This window comes from Phaseolus vulgaris, chromosome 4 (genome assembly GCF_000499845.2).
Source record: "Phaseolus vulgaris cultivar G19833 chromosome 4, P. vulgaris v2.0, whole genome shotgun sequence".
Taxonomy (NCBI): Eukaryota; Viridiplantae; Streptophyta; class Magnoliopsida; order Fabales; family Fabaceae; genus Phaseolus; species Phaseolus vulgaris.
The window spans coordinates 24,275,412-24,295,176 of NC_023756.2; the positions used below are offsets into that span (position 1 = coordinate 24,275,412).

At 36.5% G+C, this 19,765-nt stretch overlaps 1 protein-coding gene across 2 annotated transcripts; it reads left to right on the plus strand.

The window, feature by feature from the left end:
- Positions 1–3,501: 3,501 nt before the first annotated feature.
- On the plus strand, positions 3,502–17,944 carry LOC137837473 (uncharacterized). 2 transcript variants are annotated; one of them, XM_068646462.1, is made up of 10 exons: positions 3,502–3,692; positions 3,775–3,836; positions 4,964–5,083; positions 5,169–5,268; positions 5,468–5,548; positions 5,688–5,737; positions 5,841–5,991; positions 6,070–6,126; positions 16,834–16,955; positions 17,558–17,944. In XM_068646462.1, exons 1-10 carry the CDS (start codon positions 3,618–3,620, stop codon positions 17,766–17,768), a joined length of 1,029 nt encoding a protein of 342 aa, XP_068502563.1. In that variant the 5' UTR covers positions 3,502–3,617; the 3' UTR covers positions 17,769–17,944. The 2 variants fall into 2 exon arrangements, with proteins under 2 accessions (XP_068502563.1, XP_068502564.1); XM_068646463.1 differs by lacking the exons at positions 16,834–16,955; positions 17,558–17,944 and adding an exon at positions 7,459–7,811 and having other exon boundaries at positions 3,519–3,692; positions 6,077–6,126.
- Positions 17,945–19,765: the final 1,821 nt, after the last annotated feature.

The following is a 19,765-nucleotide window of genomic DNA, read 5'->3' on the forward strand; positions in this document are numbered from 1 at the left end:
ATTATATAAATTGACAATAAAGATTTATGTGCACAAGTATTAATTTATATGACAAAATGTGACTTCATAATTTAATATGATTTTCGCCTAAACTATGTTTTTGCAAGACCACACATTTTTTATTACTTTTACTATAGGTGTACTTGGTATAATATAATGAATTAATTTTTTAATTGCAATAATTATTCTGAGAGATTTTTGCATATTAACTTAACATGAAGTTGGTGAATAGTACTTCATTTTCTTCGTAAATACTATATGGGAACATAATATTAGATAATTATTTATATAATGTAAATTTGTTCAATTTTTTTTTTCTATTGTAATGTATTTGTTATGGCAAAAATTTAGTCATTCCTTTTTATTTATAATTAATTTGTGGACTACTAATCTTTGTAGCATAGACACTGACACGGGGACACGGGGACACGGGGACACGGGGACAAAGATCTATATATTATATAATTATGAATTGTATGGTTCTTTGTTTATAAAAACAAGCAGCATAATCATCAAAAGTCCATAGAACTTTTGCTAATTAAATTTATTGTATCATATTATTTTATCTTATTTGTTTCATAACTATTAACTTGAGCAGTACATTTCTTTAAACTACTGAGACAAAAACCTATGACAGGTACAAAATCATTCTTATTCATTTTCAATATTTACATAATTCTATTAATTGTCCATTCTTTTATTGACATTTCTCTTTTATTTATTATTTTTTGCAATGATGCAATTAACATCATATGCGAAATGAGATATGTTGACATTGAATACAATATTGATCAACCCTCATATTATAGCACCTAAAGAAAAGCAACTATGTAGTCCATTTGTATTATTTTTAGTATGTTTTGTTCTCTTACTGAGTATATTTTCTGTTATAAAGCTTTGAATTTAAAAATACATCTTACTTCTTTTGTTATCGAATTTATTTACATTTCCCATGAAATTATTGTTGTCTTAATTGAGCCTTAAATACACTTGGCCACAAGTAATGAAGTTCATATTTATTCTATAATAGTATTTCCTATCATTAATGAGATATTGCATTATGTTACAATTTATTATGTCAAAAGTCTTTATTTAATAATATGAAAACAGAATACAGTGACTTACATTATTATGCATACATGTAGGTGTATACATTTAAGTTCTGGCTTGCTGTTTTTGAAACAATGTGTTTACCATTTTCTATGTGGTTAACATCTATAAGACAACTACATGAATATATGACTTATAAAATTATGAATATATGACTACCTCATGAATATTGTATCTAAAAGATTATGTATGCTTTATATTTTGCAGATACAAAACACCCTTTGCCAATTTGATGAACAAGAAAATGCTCAGGCTACAAAATACCCATTGGCAATTTCAAAAAGAAAACGCTAAAGCACAATTATTCACAACAACAAAACTTTACTATTTATGGAAACCTGCCTTCCCTTTTAAATTTGAGAAAACATCTATCTAAATATATTTATACATTGCTATGACAATAAATATAATACACTGGGTCAATTTTTTATTTTTGTTTTTTTATGTATTCTTAATTGTTTACTAATAATTGAATAATTGATCGATTTGATTTTTCTTATTTCTTTACTAATACTTCAATAATTGATGTAATTTTGATTTATAATTTTAATTTACTCTAAAATAATTCTTAATTTTAATATATAGATTTATTATTATAATATTTTTATTTAAATAATAAATATTATAAATATTCCCGTGCATTGCACGGGTCCATATACTAGTAGAAATTCAGAACTCATAACTTACTTCTGGATATGACCATCTGAAAGCTTAAATGAAGCACGAAAATGACTTTTCGGATATCCAAATTCAGAGTATATAACAACCACTTTTGGATTTATGCATCTGTAAGCAAACATGAAGCCTTCCACATATCGGGATTTGGTAACTCTTCAACACCATTATTAGCTAAAACACAAAACGTAAATGGATTTCCTGATCTCAGAAAAAATTTGCACCGCACCTAATAATAATGACTTCGTTCCACCACCATAGGAACCAATTCACCACCATCACCTCCACTCAAAATGCATAACACAATTAAAAAAAACTCCTCTGCAACTTAATTTAATGTTGGGTGCATATGATATGGTGTAGAGAGAAACAACCTATACTGGTTTATTCTAACTTAAGAATATTTCCAGTTCTTGATCACATGTCAAGGGATGCTTCTTACTGCACCCCCAACAAATTTCTCCCTGCACCCACCAATATGGAAGATACTTTTTTTACCTCTCTTAAAAATGACTTTTCAATTATTTTTTTATAATGTTTCTTCAACATACATTCTAGAATTAATAAAATATATTTTGGAATAAACATTTTAGAATGTACTATGCACGTTTAAAAATTGTGTTTTCCGAAATAAATTTTTCCAATTTTTTTTTTCAAAATATGAAGAATTAGATGAGGTATTTTAGTCATTCACCTAATTGATGGGACAAATTTGACAAGGTACAGAAAGAAACATCCCATATAAAATTTAACTGTCAATCAATAGATGTAAATATTTTCATGATCACTCTTGATTTATAACATGAATATTATTTTATTTGTTTCTCCAAATTGCATACAATAAGTATTGTTTAGAAAATAACTTTCTCACTTACATATTTACATAGTGTTTAAAGTGTAGATAAGAATTTTGGCAGGGTAGTTCACTTTAAGCTTATCTTCTATAACCTCTTACAAGATCAATACAAGAATAAAGTTACCAAGTCTAAGAACCTCTTACAGTGAAGAATTTTCAATAACAAATTTTTAGGGAAAAGAGTAACTTCAATGACTCTTGACACATGCATATTTCTAAGAATTATTCTATCAGGTGCAACTGTTTGGAAATTTTTTTCAAGATTTGAATGGAATATAAAGTATGAAACATAAAAACTGAGAAGGCTCGAAAAATGTCGTGCATCTAAAAAAAATAAAAATAAAAAAATTAGTAAAACTCGAGAAAATCCAACAAACTTAAAGAAAATTAACTCGAAAGTAATTTAAGATATGAAAATCGATAAAATAATTATTAGATAGATGTGATTTGAGAGACGATATAGAATTACGATACACATTAAAAATGATTTTTTAATTACATTTTAAAAAGCACTCAATTATGTAAAAACATCCCGACACAATTACTATTAATAGAATCACATATGTTATAATATATCTCTTCAACCTTATATCGTTATTTCTTTTTGACTTAAGGTTATATCTTTTCTTTTAATTTTACTTAAGATTTTATGTTATTTTTCAGTTTTTTATTAATTATATCACATGAAACATTTGTTATTTTTCATTTGTTGTAAATGATTCGTTAGTAAACAAATTGTTTACGGTAATATGAATATAATCATTAATGATGTAAAATTAGATATTGATATTATTTTGGAAATCTTTATTTAGTTTCTTATACAATATTATTAATCATGAATTGAAAATATTTCGATTGCTAAGGATGGTTAAGAAGTCATTTGTTGAAATAGTGGTGAAGATTCTGCCACGTCGTTTGTTGTCTCCAATTTCTTCCAAAACATGCGACGTACGGGAACACAGCGTGAGCTTAGCTAATGAAGAATGGAACGTTTCAATTCCAACTTCAACTTCACTTCTCCACTGTAACACTCGCCATGGTTCTTCTCCAGGTCAACTTCTCAATTCCCACTCACTTTTGCATTGCTTCTTCTTTTTGGCGCTTTAAACTTCATACTTTTCTGTTTCAAACAGACATGGAGACAAACGGCTTTTTCTGTTTTTGGGTACCTAAATTTCACCAAAGCTGCTTTCCTGTGAGTTCCTTTTGTTATTTCTTTTTCACTTAGTATTATTATTATTATTATGATGATGTTATATGCTATCTAACTCTTAAGATTGAGGAATGTGTGGCTTGGTTCAACAACATTAACTCTGGACTTGAATTGTGATAATTTTGTTAAGGAACAAATGTGTTCCAGTTATCTCCAGATTTGATCAGAACTGGTTTTAGTCCCTATATTTTGAAACTGATGGTTTTGTCCTCATAATTTTAGAACGTGGTAGATTTTCGTCTCAATCATATAAGATCTGTTTGGACTAATTTCTTTATAAGAAGAAAACTAAGATCTTTATTATAACCTCAAATTAGCGTATACATGAGCTAATTTGTGTAAGTTATCTCATAATTCTTCTAATTTTTGTATATAAGCTAATTTTAGTTTAGAAAGAAGTCAAATTCGTTTTGATCCTTCTTATTTCTTTCTCCCTTGGAAGGGTTTATAGAGAAGCTCGTTTAAACATATACTTGATTTTTTTTTTTTTATTTAGGGACGAAATCCACTTGAATTAAAAAATATAAGGACCAAATCCACATTTTTTTAATAGTATAGACAAACAAATTTTGACTAAATCTTGAATGGCCTAAAGTATATTTTATCCCTTTGTTTATATATATTTTTTGAATTATTTGGGGAACTTACGGGATTGAATATATGTGTGTTACTGAGTCTGACCCTGGTTCTGAGATATTTGAAAATTGCATAACAAAAACACTAGCAGAAATTGAGAATGAAGAAGAATATTGGCCACTAGTTATTGTCTAAGTTGAATAGCAGAAACCGATCCAAAGGAAAGCATAATTGTTGGTTTTTATATCTTAAATTTACATTTGAGAAGGATAAGAGGTGTAATATGTGAACAGCTTCAACAATATTTTATTCATGGACTCTCTCTCTCTACATATATATTTCTTTCTCTTTATCTAACAATATTTTAATAATTGAAAACATAGCATAAAAGTATCCTAAAAACTAATTCAAATAACAGATATTTAGGCATATATTTTCAACAAGAATAATATAAAGCAGATAGCTTTTGTTAGTGTTGTTCTTATTTAGCCTCATTATGTTCTTGGCTGATGTATAAATCAAAATTTTTGTAGTGATCATTCTAGGAACTTCAAACCAGAGGACATGGAAATACAAATGCCTGGGAAAAATTGCATTGTTACTGGTGCTAACTCTGGAATTGGCTATGCAACGGCTGAGGGTCTAGCAAAGCGGTTTTGAACTTTCTCTTAAGTTTGTTTTTGGAATTTTATTCTCTTAAGTTTGTAATTATGTGATATTGTTAATGATTTTCACCAGTGGTGCAACTGTCTATCTTGTATGTCGTAATAAGGAGAGAGGAGAGGCTGCTCTTTCTGAAATTCAAACTAGAACTGGCAACCAAAATGTTCATTTGGAGGTATTACTCTTCTCTTGTATTTTAATTCATCAATCCTTTTTTCTTTTGAACTTTCAAAATAAAAAACATCAGAATTTTCTAATTCCATTCATTGTACATGAGCTTTATAATGGCACTTCCCACAGTTTAGTGGATAAACTGAAATCATTTAGAAATTAATCCATTATGATATTATATGACTAACTAATTTATCTTGCAGATTTGTGACCTTTCTTCTGTCAATGAGATCAAGTCATTCACTTCCAGGTTTTCTAAAAGAAATGTGCCACTTCATGTGTTGGTAAATTCTCTGTTGTATTTCAACAAAATATAATACTTCCCAACATGATTGTAATGTAGCTTTATTGACATGGTAATTATATTAAGTTAGCCTATTCTCTTGAGTAAAATCTAATGTGGACATAATTTCTTGCATCAAGGTTAACAATGCCGGCATACTTGAGCAAAATCGAGTCACCACACCAGAAGGGTGAGTAATTTTTGTTTCTTACGGGAATAGACAAATTGTTAATTCTACCTGTATAACCCCTGATTTGATTTGGTGACTTTTCATGTAATTTGTCATAGTCCAGGTTTGAGTTGAACTTTGCTGTAAATGTGTTGGGAACTTACACCATAACAGAATTAATGGTTCCAATACTGGAGAAAGCTTCCCCTGATGCGCGTGTCATTACAGTTTCTTCTGGTGGAATGTATACTTCTCCTTTGACCAAAGATCTACAGGTAACTGTGTTATGATATTGTCAGCTTACTCAATCATTTGTAAGATTATGACATACTTATTTGGTTGTTTATACCCAGTATTCAGACAGCAATTTTAACGGGGTTAAACAATATGCTCGAAACAAGCGTGTTCAGGTCAGTTAAGCTAATGACTACATTGGGTACTTTTATTTCTTGTTTTACGTTATAACTTTAAATTGTGATGAAATATCTTACCTGGTCTAAAGAGTATATAAGGAATTGCAGATTTTAAAGGGAGGGCTTGCTGCTGAAACTATTACTGACTGTTTCATTAACCTTTCAATTGTTTTTTGTGAGCTTATTTCTTTGTGTACATTGTAATTGATGACGATGGATTTGCTAACTTCCTCCAGTTGTAAGAAATGTGTTTTCCTATAACATCCTAACCTTTTAAATATTATCATCTACCTTTGTGTTAAGATCCATTATAATTTGAATGGAGATAGTTTTAATAGAGCAAATGGAATTTCATGCTTTTCTAGGAAATTTAGAAAGAATCTTGTAATTGGTCTTCATGTTTTATGGAACTACCATCCTATGAAGGGATGGTCAAATAATCAAAATATGTGTCTATTATGTGGCTCCACCCATTTAGTTAGTGATAGTATAAAACGCAGAAAACACAAGGGGACTGAATTGTGTTTTTAAAGTTTTTTTAAACCTTTTTTGCAAAAAAAGGGAAGCAATCGTCTGCACTTTTATATAAATGAAGGAGAAATCCGACTGAGTCTAATATGTGTGCAGATGAAAATAAGCACAACAGATGATCTTGGTTTAAACTTGTTTTGACAAATGATAAAACACAATCTCAAGGTTAGTTTAATAAATCACAAGCAGATAAAGAGAAGAAAAGATTAAAGTGATTTTATTAAGTCTAACGTGAGACTACATCTAGTTGTTGAGCAAACTAATCAAGTTCCACTAACAACTATTAAGCATTAGTATTCTTAGCTACAACACAAGTATTCTTTACTTAGCTTCTCTAAGCTAACCACACAATTATTCTTTCACAAACAATATGCTCTTGGATTATAGATAATGGTGTTCTTACAAAAAGATAAAAGTTTTGCCCAATCTTGACATAGGTTTTAGGTCCTGAAAGATGAGTACAAGATATGGCATACTAAGTTTAAATACTCTCTGGATATGCAAAAGAGTAAAGAGCTATTTATAGAAAAGAAAATATTTGCTTGGAAGAAGATGAAATTTTTAATAGCGAAAGAGTTCCTTCCTTGTAACTTCTATGTCTTCTTCTCCTTTTATACTGAGAAGCTTCAACTAGCTGTTGTCTCAGTGGTTCTCTTTCTTTGTCTTGCATGTGGTGAACGCTGTAGTACTTGATTGTTTTGCATTAAGTGCTCTGTGTGTTTCTTTAATAAGGGCATTTAATGTCTTTAACCAATTGGTCTCGTTTTTTGATAGCACACTTTACTCATTTTTCTGCAGTAGTCACTTCACAATTGGTGCAGAAAGTAGGTGGCTCAGATTTTGTAGGTGGTTCATAGAGTTTGTTGTTTTTTCTTCTGTAGATCACTCGTTTCTGTATATCTTGACTTTTGCGTATTTTAAACTTCAAGACCAAGCACGAAAAGTCTAGTGGAGATGATTGCCTTTTTCAAGGACATTCTGTTGGAAATGATTAAGTAGATGTAGTCTTTAACTGTGTATTACGAGAGAATATTTATATCAGATGTAGCTTAAGCAGATGATGCAAACATATGGTCACTCTAATAACACTTATCAGATGCAACATGCTGCTAAACAGATGCATGAAAAGGAAAATCCAGATAGATGACGTAATTACATATGATATTGTTGCATAATCAGGAGAATTATGTTAAAATTAAGTGCAGATTCCATTTTATATTTATTAGGACAGATTTGTTAGTGATTTGATTTTATTTGATTTGTACAGCTTTAAACACTCATTATTTCTGGCTTTCATTGCCTATTATTTCTTTCTTTAATTAGGTTGTAAAACAGTCTATAAATAGAGACTGTAATCACATTTGTAAGATATGTCAGAAATATATTTCATCTATTTCTTTCCACTTGGTATCAGAGCTCCTGATCTAGGAGATTCTGCTTCCGCAATTTTTTTTTTTTTAGCCTTCATTGCTGTAATCATTTTCCTTGACAGCCTTCATTGCTGCAATTATTTTTTTTTTTGGACAGCCTTCATTGCTGCAACTTTCTATTTTCCTTATCCTTTCTCCATTGACCACCACCACCACCTTGCACCATTGACCGTTACTGCCACCGCCATTGACCACCACCGCCGACCACCACCACCGACCACCACTGCCGTCGCTCGCCGGAACTGCCACTGCTCGTCGGAAACCGCCGCCGGCCGCCAGAAATCGCCACATTTTTCCGGCGGATTTTTTGTGTGTGTGAATAGGATCAAATTTTGCCAATTTGAAAAACTCAGTTGGTTTTGAACTCTCATGGACTCCCTTAGTAAGCCATCTAACTATTGTTCCTTTACTATGAGTGGTAAGAGTTCTAGTTTTTTATCCTTTAATGCTTCTAGTACTGAAAATATCTGGATTATAGACTCTGGTGCTACTGATCATATGACACCTCATTCCTCTTCTTTTTCATCCTACACTACTTTATCCGGTAAGCCATATATTACTGTTGCTAATGGTTCCACTACCCCCATTAATGGTCGTGGTAACATTCACCTTCAACCTTCATTTCCTTTAAAAAATGTGCTTCATGTTCCCAAACTATCCAATAACCTCTTGTCTATTCAAAAGATTACCCAAGATTTAAATTGTGCAGTGGTATTTTCTCCTTCCCATTGTGTTTTTCAGGATCTTGCCACGGGGAAGACTATTGGAATTGCTAAAGAGCAGGACGGGTTATATGAAGAAAGTAAAAAGGGTGCTAGACTACAGGCACACACTTCTAATCTTCAGCAAGGTCGTGAATCTTGGTCATCCTCTCAGATATGGCTTCAACACAGACGTCTTGGTCATCCTCCATTTAGTACCCTAAAGTCCTTATTTCCTGTTTTATTTACAAAAGTGTCTGCTGAGTCATTTCATTGTGATGTTTGTCAGTTTGCTAAACACCATCGGACAACTTTTCCTCCCAATGGTAATAAAAGTTCTAAACCTTTTGATCTTATTCATTTAGATGTATGGGGACCTTCACCTATTCCTAATATCTCGGGTGCAAAATGGTTTGTTTCATTTATTGATGATTGTACTCGGGTTACTTAGATATTCCTCATGAAAGATAAGTCTGAAGTTTTTCACTTGTTTGTAAAGTTTTACAGAATGATTCAAACACAATTTGAAAGTCCAATTAAGAGATTGCGTTTTGATAATGGAAGAGAATATGTGAACCAAAACCTTTCCAAGTTCCTTGAGGAAAATGGAGTTGTTCATGAATTAACCTGTGTGGACACTCCTCAACAAAATGGGGTTGCTGAAAGGAAAAATCGTCATCTCCTTGAGGTTACTCGAGCTTTACTTTTCCAAACATTTGTTCCTAGATCTTACTGGGGGGAAGCAGTTCTGACTGCCACTTATTTGATTAATAGATTACCCTCTCGGGTTCTAGAGGGTGTTACTCCTATTCAGGTTATGACCACATTCTATCCTTCTATTCCCATGTTGAATAGTCTTCAGAATCGTGTCTTTGGTTGTCCTGCTTTTGTCCATGTTCATAGTCCTTATCGGGGTAAGTTAGATCCTCGTTCCATCAAATGTGTCTTCATCGGTTATGCCCCCAACAAAAAGGGGTACAAATGTTATCATCCTCAAAGTCGTAAAGTTTATATTTCCAAAGATGTCACCTTCCATGAAACAGAGTCTTTCTTTCCTAGTTCTCAGCTTCAGGGGGAGAGTATTCAAGAAGCTGAGGACCTTGAGTTGCCACCTTTTCCTTTGTTGCAGGATTTCGTTCTTAGGGAGGATGACAAAGACCCTGCACCAACATCATTATCAGAGAAGAATAATGAAGACAAATATTTTGGAAAACAATATCAGCGAAGGCAACAAGAACCCGTCCTGGTCGAACAACAACTTCAATTGTCTGAACCGGAGGTAAGAACTCATACCAGTGAGACTCTTGAGGACACCTTAAATACTGGTTTTGAACCTAACCTAAATGATTTACCTATTGCCTTGAGAAAAGAAAAAAGATCTTGTGTCAAATATCCTATATCCCAATTTGTGTCTACAGAAAAACTTTCTATGCAGCACCAGAGTTTTCTTTCAGCTATTGATTCTATCAAAATCCCTACATCGGTACAAGAAGCCTTGAAAGATGAGAACTGGATTCGAGCCATGAATGAAGAAATGAGCGCGTTAGAAAGGAATGAGACTTGGGAGATTGTAGAGAGACCAAAAGATAAGAAAGCAGTGGGTTGTAGGTGGATATACACAGTTAAGTATAAGTCTGATGGCACACTGGATCGGTATAAAGCAAGGTTGGTTGCAAAAGGGTACACTCAAACCTATGGGATCGATTATGAGGAGACTTTTGCTCCAGTGGCAAAAATGAATACCGTCAGGATTATTCTCTCCCTGGCAGCACACTTTGGTTGGGCAATGCATCAATTTGATGTTAAAAATGCCTTCTTGCATGGAAGCTTGGAGGAAGAAGTATACATGGAGATTCCACCTGGTTATGGTATTGTTAATGAAGGGAATAAGGCGTGCAGACTTAAGAAGGCCCTATATGGTTTTAAACAATCACCTCGTGCTTGGTTTGGAAGGTTTACTCAAGCTATGGTATCTTTGGGGTACCGACAAAGCCTAGGTGACCATACTCTGTTTATAAAACATTCTCAGAATGGTAAACTCACTCTACTTTTGGTCTATGTAGATGATATGATTATTACAGGTGATGATGAGATTGAAAAACAAAATTTGAGGGAGAGACTAGCTGTTCAATTTGAAATGAAGGATCTTGGGAAGTTGAAGTATTTCCTTGGGATAGAGGTTGCTTACTCGAGACAGGGCATCTTTATTTCTCAAAGGAAATACATCCTTGATCTTCTCAAAGAGATTGGTAAGTTGGGTTGTAAGCCCACTGGAGTGCCAATAGAGCAAAATCATAGGATTGGGAATGATGAGGAAAACCCAAAAGTGGAGAAGACACAATATCAAAGACTTGTGGGAAAACTCATTTATCTTTCACACACTAGGCCAGATATAGCCTATGCAGTTAGTGTGGTTAGTCAATTTATGCATGATCCAAGAGAAAGACACTTGCAGGCAGTAGATAAAATTATTTAGTACTTAAAAGCCTCTCCAGGAAAAGGATTGCTATTCAAAAAGGGGGAAAACTTATCCATGAAAGTATATACTGATGATGACTATGCAGGATCGATTATTGATAGGAGATCCACCATAGGCTACTGCATGTTCTTGGGTGGAAATCTGGTGACATGGAGGAGCAAGAAGCAAAATGTAGTTGCAAGATCAAGTGCAGAGGCAGAATTTAGAGCCATGGCTCAAGGGGTGTGTGAATTCTTATGGATGAAGATCATACTTGATGACCTAAAAATAAAATATGAAGCTCCTATGGGTTTAGCATGTGATAATAAGTCCGCTATCAGTATTGCACACAATCCGGTTCAACATGATTGAACAAAGCACGTAGAGATAGACCGACACTTTATTAAAGAGAAGTTGGATGATGGTCTTATAGCCACTGAGTACATCCCTTCAAGACTCCAATTGGCAGATATGTTTACTAAGGGACTTCCCACAAAACAATTCGAAGATCTTACTTGCAAGTTGGGAATGATAGATATACATTCACCAACTTGAGGGGGAGTGTTGCATAATCAGGAGAATTATGTTATAATTAAGTGCAGATTCCATTTTATATTTATTAGGACAGATTTGTTAGTGATTTGATTTTATTTGATTTGTACAGCTTTAAACACTCATTATTTCTGGCTTTCATTGCCTATTATTTCTTTCTTTAATTAGGTTGTAAAACAGTCTATAAATAGAGACTGTAATCACATTTGTAAGATATCTCAGAAATATATTTCATCTATTTCTTTCCACTGATATATTTATGCGCGAGAAGAAGACTTTATTAAGACAAACAATATTGTCTATTCTTAGATGAAAACAAATATTTGTTTGCACTAATCAAAACTTAAACTAGGTTCTGTTCGTCTTGGATTTAACAAAAGCAAACCCCTAATTGAAAGGGTTTATGTAGGGAATAAAGGTTTGACTTGGCCAGCTAATGATTAGGGGCAAATAAACTGAAGTGACAGTTAGTACAGTTAGAAGGTTGCTATCACGGTGGGAATCTATTCAAGATTATTAGGAAAGAGTTATAGGCTATATTATACCTAGCTGGTGGAGAATAAGGTTGTGGAGTTATGAATTGTTAGGAGGCACAAGAACCTCTTGAACTTATCTTATGAATTGCATTTCATAGAAAATTCTTTTTGTCAACAAACCCAACATTTTTGAACCAGTTGTATTTGAGAAGTGGGACATGCTAGTGTATATAAATAATAAGTGAAAAGTGTTGGTGATCCCACATCAAATAGAGATATCAGATGTGGGATCAACATGTACCCCATTGGTAGTGTATTGGCCAGGAGCTCGGCTCGGTCCAAGCGTTTAGGTCAGCTTGGTTTTGGGGCCAGTATGGGCCCAAAGGGTGGACCATGAGCTAGGCCCAGATGCTGGTAGACAGCTCAAAAAAGATAATTAAATAGAAGGAATATTCAGATTGGTTATATTATATATGCTAATTAAATATAAATAAAAGTTGTTGGGAATATAGTGGTTAGCACCTGAAGATAAAGGTACATGTGAACAAAATGTTTTATTGTTGTTAAGCACCCGAAGATAAAGGTGCATGTAGGCAATATGTTTTTCTATTATGATTATATGTTTTCTTTTGAGATTATATTCTCCCTGTTGAAATCTTACTCTGTTGAGATTGGAGAAAACTGTTGAAGGGATATCTATAAAAGGGGTTGAGACCCCTAATAAAGGTATGCTGTTTCTGAATACTTGAGACTGACACTGAATATTTATTTTGTATGCTCTCACTAACTTGATCGTCGGAGTGTGATCAACACGTAGAACCCACTTTGTCCCAGTGGAGCGACATCTTGGAGCACCAAATGGAGACAAGAGTAAAGAGGAGCTCGCCCACCCAATGCGTCCGAGGTCAACCGACGAGAACATTTGGCGCCTCCGTGCGGCCCGATAATACTTGATCCCATCCACATTTGTGACTGAGCCTTCTGACATGATGAGAAACACAAGACAAGGCCTGTTGGGATCCAAAGGAAGCGATGCCCTCGCCTTACAACAACTCATGGAGTCCATGAGGGTCTTCCAAGAGGCGAACGAAGAATATCAAAGAGAGCAAGAGCGAATCCAAGAAGAAGCCAAGGCCGAGCAGGAAGCATGAGCTGAGCAAAAGCTTCTGCAAGATCGTACGATGGCAGAAATCGAGGCCTCTCGGATAACTATGGGGAACACGTGCAAACCAATGAGGAGTTGTGCAAAACCAATGAGGAATTGCGGAAGAGCCTGCACCGACGTGACCATCGTTCCACCAGGGAACAATCTCTGAACTCGTCATCGAGAGATAATCCCAAGTCATTATTGATGGCATTGAGGTCTTCTTCTTGGTGGAAATTAGGGTGAATTTGCGGAAGCTTATGGTTGTTGATGGAACAAGGCCTTCCTAGGAAGTGTGGGTGCCTTGAAGGTGCATGAAGAGTGTGAGATTAGGGAGGTTCGGCCAGCCCCTTTGAAGGTGTAAGGATTGAAGACTAAAACCTAGATTCTAGGCAAGGAGTAAGGTATGACTCAAGTTTGGCAGCATAACAATACTCAATTTAATCTTGAAATACATGAGGTTGGCTCCTCTTTTTATAGGCTAAGGAGGACCGAAAATGATGATCTAAATGATGAGCAAATGCAAGCCAAATGAAATGTAAAAGAGTAGCACATAGAGGCACATGGCACATGGGTGCACATGGCCTTCTAACTTGCACATGGCCGGTCCTAGATTAGTGGGGAGGTTCTAGAAACCGTAGCTAATCTAGGTTAACTCCTCCTTAATCCTAATTTGCAGAAATTAAACAAAGGTTCACAAGGCTATGCTATTTACACCACAATTAAGACTAAGCTACACTTGATGGGCCTTCATGGAACATATACAAATAAGTATCTCTTCCATCCGTAGCTTGGTCCAAGTCTTCGTTTAGTCTCTTGGCCATGGACCTAGTAATTGGTCCTATGTGCTCTTGCCCTTGTCCTAGACGCTTTTGCCTTGGTCCTAGACGCTCTTGGTTTGGCTCTAGACGCTCTTGGCTTGGCTCTAGACGCTCTTGTCTTGGCTCTTGTCTTTCATGGGAGGTTCAGCTTGGCCCTCTTCCATCAATTATCGCAGGAAATTATGGATGAGCCCGTGCCACCTCACTATATCATGCCTAAAATCGCCTTTTTCATGGGAGTAGAGGACCCTGAAAATCATCTCATGACATTCAATGCTCAAATGATCATCCTTTGAAGGATCGGACGCCATCCGATGTAAGATGTTCATTGGCACTTTTACAGGCACAACCCTACAATGGTTTAGTGGGATCCCGGATGGTCAAATCACCTCTTTCCCTCAGTTCTCCAGGATGTTTAGAGAACAGTTATCGGTCAACAAGGTCAAGCCCCCGAGGTTGTACAACCTTTTTAGCATTAGACAAAGGGAGGGAGAGGCACTGAAAGATTATCTAAATAGGTTCTGCATGGTCAGGGTAAGACTTCAAACACATGATGAAGAGATGATGATCCCCGCCTTTGAACAAGAGATGGCAGCAGGACCGTTCAGTGATTCGTTAATTAGGAATCTAGCGGAGGCATTTTTCGAGGTACGTGAATGAGTTGTCGCCCACATCGAGGCGAAAGAGGTCGTACCTAGGAAGAACGACAACTCTCACTCAAGGCAATCTAAGCCTAAGGAGAGCAATCGAGATTGGCCCCTGCGGGTCAATGAAACCTCCGCCGAGAAGAGAACAAACTCGAGGCACATACCATATGTAACCAAGAAAGATGAGCCCAAGGTGAAGGCCAGGGAAGAATCAACAACTCGGCCCAAATTCCGAGTATCCTATAAACCACTCCTGAGTATGCCAGGGGTAGCAGACAAACTAAAGTTTCCCCAAAAGACGGATCAGAACATGGGGTCGCAAAGAGATGCCTGGTGCAAAGTTGCTATCAGGGACCAAACACATGAGACACCGGTCCACGGAGAGCTGAACACCATCTCGGGAGGATTTTCCGGAGGAGGAAGCTCGACTTCCAAACGTAAACGATTCGCGCGAGCAGTGATGTCCCTGGATACGAGTAGACTTGATCATCCTCTAGAACCCACTCTCTGCTTCACGAGTTCTGACCTGGAAGACTTGGTTCCTCATGAAGATGATTCAGTGGTGATATATGTCGTCACTGTAGGGCAGAAGGTGCACGCACAAAGTCTTGGTCGATCAGGGGAGCTCAACTGATGTGATGTTCTGGGAACGTTCACCAACTTGCAGTTATCCCTTGACCAGTTGAGGCCATACGATGGGTGTTTGGTCGGCTTCGCAGGAGATCAGGTAGAAGTATGAGGGTACGTTGAGCTGAGGACAACCTTCTCCGATGAAAGCGCGACCAAGACGATTACCATCAAGTACATAATTGTTAACGCATCTTCAACTTACAAATTGCTTTTGGGGTGATCTTCCCTGAACATGTTGGGTGCGGTGGCCTTGACAACCCATATGAAGTTCGCAGAAGACGACACGATAATGCTACGAGAGTAGTTTGAAGAATCGAAGGGGAACTTACGCAATACACGATAATGCTACCATGTGTGATTCTTTTGGTTTGATTTTCTCCCCACAAGTATTGGAATTCTTTTTGTTCCTTCAACAATCTTGCTTTATAGGATTATTTGTTGTCTGCACCTCCCAGTTAATGATCCGTATAAATTTAGGCACCCATATATGGTATGGCTTGACAAATATTAGGTGGTAGACCTCCAGAAAAATATCTGTATGGTTACCAGAAGGAAGTGCTTCTATCCATCAACTGTGATGTGTTCACAAGTTTTTGTTAACTACTTATATTCTTTTATAATTTGTCAAACTCAGTGTGTCTAATAATGATACTTTAATTTGAACCAAGCGTATTGCTCATGTCCGTCAGATAACTAACCATGCATAAACTGTTAAACTCGATTGAATTATCGACTAACTCATAGGTCTGCTTATGTAATTTATTGTTGGAAAAATTGAGTCTTGTGTATTCAGTTGGTGCTATGAGCACTGTATCTATCTAGTTCTTAGTTTTCAAAAGTTGACTCTATTCTGAAGTGTATAAGCTTTGGGCTTAACCAATTAGATGAGTGTATTGTGATTTATGTAGTTATATTCGATCTACCTTCAATTGGTACACTCTACATAAAAAGTGTCACATCATTCTAGTTGCCAAGGCTGTTCTTCATTTGCTTTAAGAGCTTTTAACTATTTTCATAACTTGTGATACCATATGGATTACTTGTTTGTAGTAGAAGAGAACGATAATCATCAATTTTGTCATGCATAACCCTCTCTATATATTCATACAAACAAAAACAAAGTCAGTACTAGTACTCTGATAGCAAGTGAAATAGATTTTGTTTGCTCATGTCTGTGCATTTCATATGTTTTAGATCCTTATTTCCTATATGGAATCTTGGAGGCAATTAAAATAGATTACACTAATCTTAGATGCTTTTTTCATGTCTGTATTTTTGTAAGATTACTAATCGTGTCTATATCTGATATGGAAGGTTGCATTAACAGAAAAATGGGCCAAAACATATGAGAACAAAGGGATAGGATTTTACTCAATGCACCCAGGTTGGGCTGAGACTCCTGGGGTTGCAAAGAGTTTGCCAAGCTTCTCGAAATCGTAAGCATTGTTACTGCTATAATTGTACATAGAATATATTGACTATTGCTGTAAGACATTGGACAAGGAAACCATTCACATACAGAGTTGATTTTTGACTCAGTACAAAGCTTTCTATGTACCTTCCTATTTGAATTAGCTTATTTGGGGGAATTAACAATTTTTTATTGACAACTTCCTCTGAGAACACTGGAATGATTTTTCCCAAAATTAAGAAAAACCATAAATGAACAAGGCATGGATTTGATTCTTGTTACCTCTTGGTGTTTATTATTAAGGCTTTGTTTGGATGAGCTTCTTTATTAAAAGTAAAATTGAGAGCAACTACGAGAGAACTTCAACAAATAGTTTATGTATAAACTAATTTTAACTTGTTGGAAAGTTACTTTAATTTTTTTTTCTTAAAAGTTCTAACGGGGGATGTTTGTCTAAATAGGTCTAAATTAAATTACAGCACATTTTTTAAGTCCAAATAGTATGCACCTACTTGCTTAAACTTTAAGTATTTATCCTTGAAATTACTTAAAGAGTCAACATAGAAAAGAAAGTAAACTATTGTTGGCACCATTGGAATAACCTATAATTGATTCAATTATTTACAGTCTTTCAGGGAAGCTTAGAACAAGTGAAGAAGGTGCCGACACAGTCATATGGTTGACATTACAACCAAAGGAGAAACTGGTATCAGGTGCATTTTATTTTGACAGAGCTGAAGCTCGAAAGCACCTTACATTTGCTGGTACCAGTGATTCTCATGGTATAATCGACTCTGTTGTTCATAGTCTTCATTCCATGGCCTATCCTTTTGGCTAATTATGTACTTTTTTTCCCTGACATTAGACACCTGGGTTGCAATTAATCATAACATTTCTATAGTTATGGAATCATTTAAAATTGTTTTCAGCAATAAACTAAGGTCTTCTTTTCCAACCAAACCAGATTTCTGAGATGTACAAACTACTTATTTGGATGGATTTCATTTGTTCTTACATGTCATTCCTTTTATCTTATTTGAGAGAATAATAGAAAGAATGAGATGAATTGTGTTTTTCCTCTTGAATAATAATGCCAATATTAGTGCAATGAAAGTTTAATTTTGATATAATGGTCCGCTCCACCGAGACCATGCCTTAGTCTTCGTATTCATCTTCAACACCCTCGGTTGGAGCCTCTCAGACTGCCCTCGTTAAGGCCCGCATCTCCTCACAAGGCACCATCCTGTCTTCGAACACGTCCAGGTTGGGGTCAAAGTCGCCGGAAGGTGGTGGCCCGTTGTAAAGTAGATGAGCCTGGCGGATGGCCTGGTCAAAACTCTGGCCCAACATTAACGTGTCATCAATGGTCTTGTCCAAATTAGCCTCGACTGCCGCTTTCTCAACCCGCAACTCCAAGCTCTCGGCCTCCAGCACCGAAACCCTATTATCGGCCCTCTACAAGGCCTCCTTCAACTTGGCCACCTCGACCACCCTTTCCCTTTCCCGCTGCTCCAACTCAGCCGCCCTAGCCTCGACAGTCTCTCGGTTAGCTGCCTCTTGAGCCAACTTTTCCTCGTAATTCGAGTTCGCCTCAGGGACTGCTTCTAGTTGCCCGAGGCCTCGGCCAACTCATGCTCGAGGTGGGAGATCTCCTCAACTCGTCGACCCCAGGCATCATCACCCAAGCGGGCCATGACGAGACCACGGCAGAACAACTTGATGCTGCCTTGAAGTAGGTCTCCCTCAGGAACAACCCGGATCAGATCTTTCACAGTGGAGTTTAGGCCGACCCTCACTACCTTGGAAAATTGCAAGTCACCCTCTAGTATAGATAGGGGTGACCTCGAAGTCTCGGGGGTATCCTCGACAACAACGATTGGGCGGTCAAATTCATTAGTCGGCGTAGGAGAGTCAACAACGATGGAAGAAGAACGAGGAGGAGGGGGGTCGGCATGGTGCTCGGGGAGCGAGTGGTTGTGGCTATGTTACCCCCCTCCCTTGGCCTCTTTTTGCTTTTACCAGAGGGGGCCGAGGAATTGACACCAGTGGCCGAGCGGTTGCCGACGGCCACAATCTTTATGCTTCCATGACCTTTGCCCCGTTTTAAAGCACTCGCATGGAAGGCAGTCACTAGGTTATCTGATTGGGGAACATCGTTATGCATGGTTTTTGCGCCAAAAAGAAAAAGAACATAAGTCAAATATAAAAATGAACGATCAAGACAAGAGAAAACACAAACATTCCCTGGAAGGCCGTTCAATGGTGAAATGACTTGTACACGGTCAGCAGCTTCCGTGTAGGGTGTTTTCTCGGGAGCTTATTAAAGAGAGAGTAAATCTCTCGCTTCTCGGCACTTGGGGTCGACTGGGTCCACTCTCTAAACTTGGAAGGGTTCCTAGTCCAAAACATAGGAAACCTCGACCGACCGACTTTGTAAAAAAAGAACTTCATGTCCTTGAATTGGATAAAAACTTTGAAAAATTCACCCTTGAAGTTCTTATAGGAGGTGTTGAAGGAATTGAAAAGAACGTTACCCGACCAACTGTTAAGTGAATGCCAAATAACAGGCTTGGCCGGGTGGGAGGTATAGTAGCTAAGAAAGGTGGCAGGAGTGTGAGAAGGAGCCACGTTGAGCGCCTGAAGGACGCTCATCGTGAAATTGTCAAAAGGAAGAGAAGTGTGTAAATTAGAAAACAAACAAGAGTACAGAAAGAAAAAGGGACGTTCGAAAGGAGACCGACCCATACATATGGTATTGATTGGTTGGTAGGGTTGAATGGTCATGATACCATAGCCAACATCTGACTTCAAATCGGTACCCTCCCCAAAATATCA

Coding starts and splice junctions, on each gene's coding strand:
- LOC137837473 (XM_068646462.1), top strand. CDS start 3,618: ATGAAGAATGGAACGTTTCAATTCCAACTTCAACTTCACTTCTCCACT. Junction 5,084..5,168: donor GCTGAGGGTCTAGCAAAGCG/GTTTTGAACTTT, acceptor GATTTTCACCAG/TGGTGCAACTGTCTATCTTG. Junction 6,127..16,833: donor CTCGAAACAAGCGTGTTCAG/GTCAGTTAAGCT, acceptor CTGATATGGAAG/GTTGCATTAACAGAAAAATG.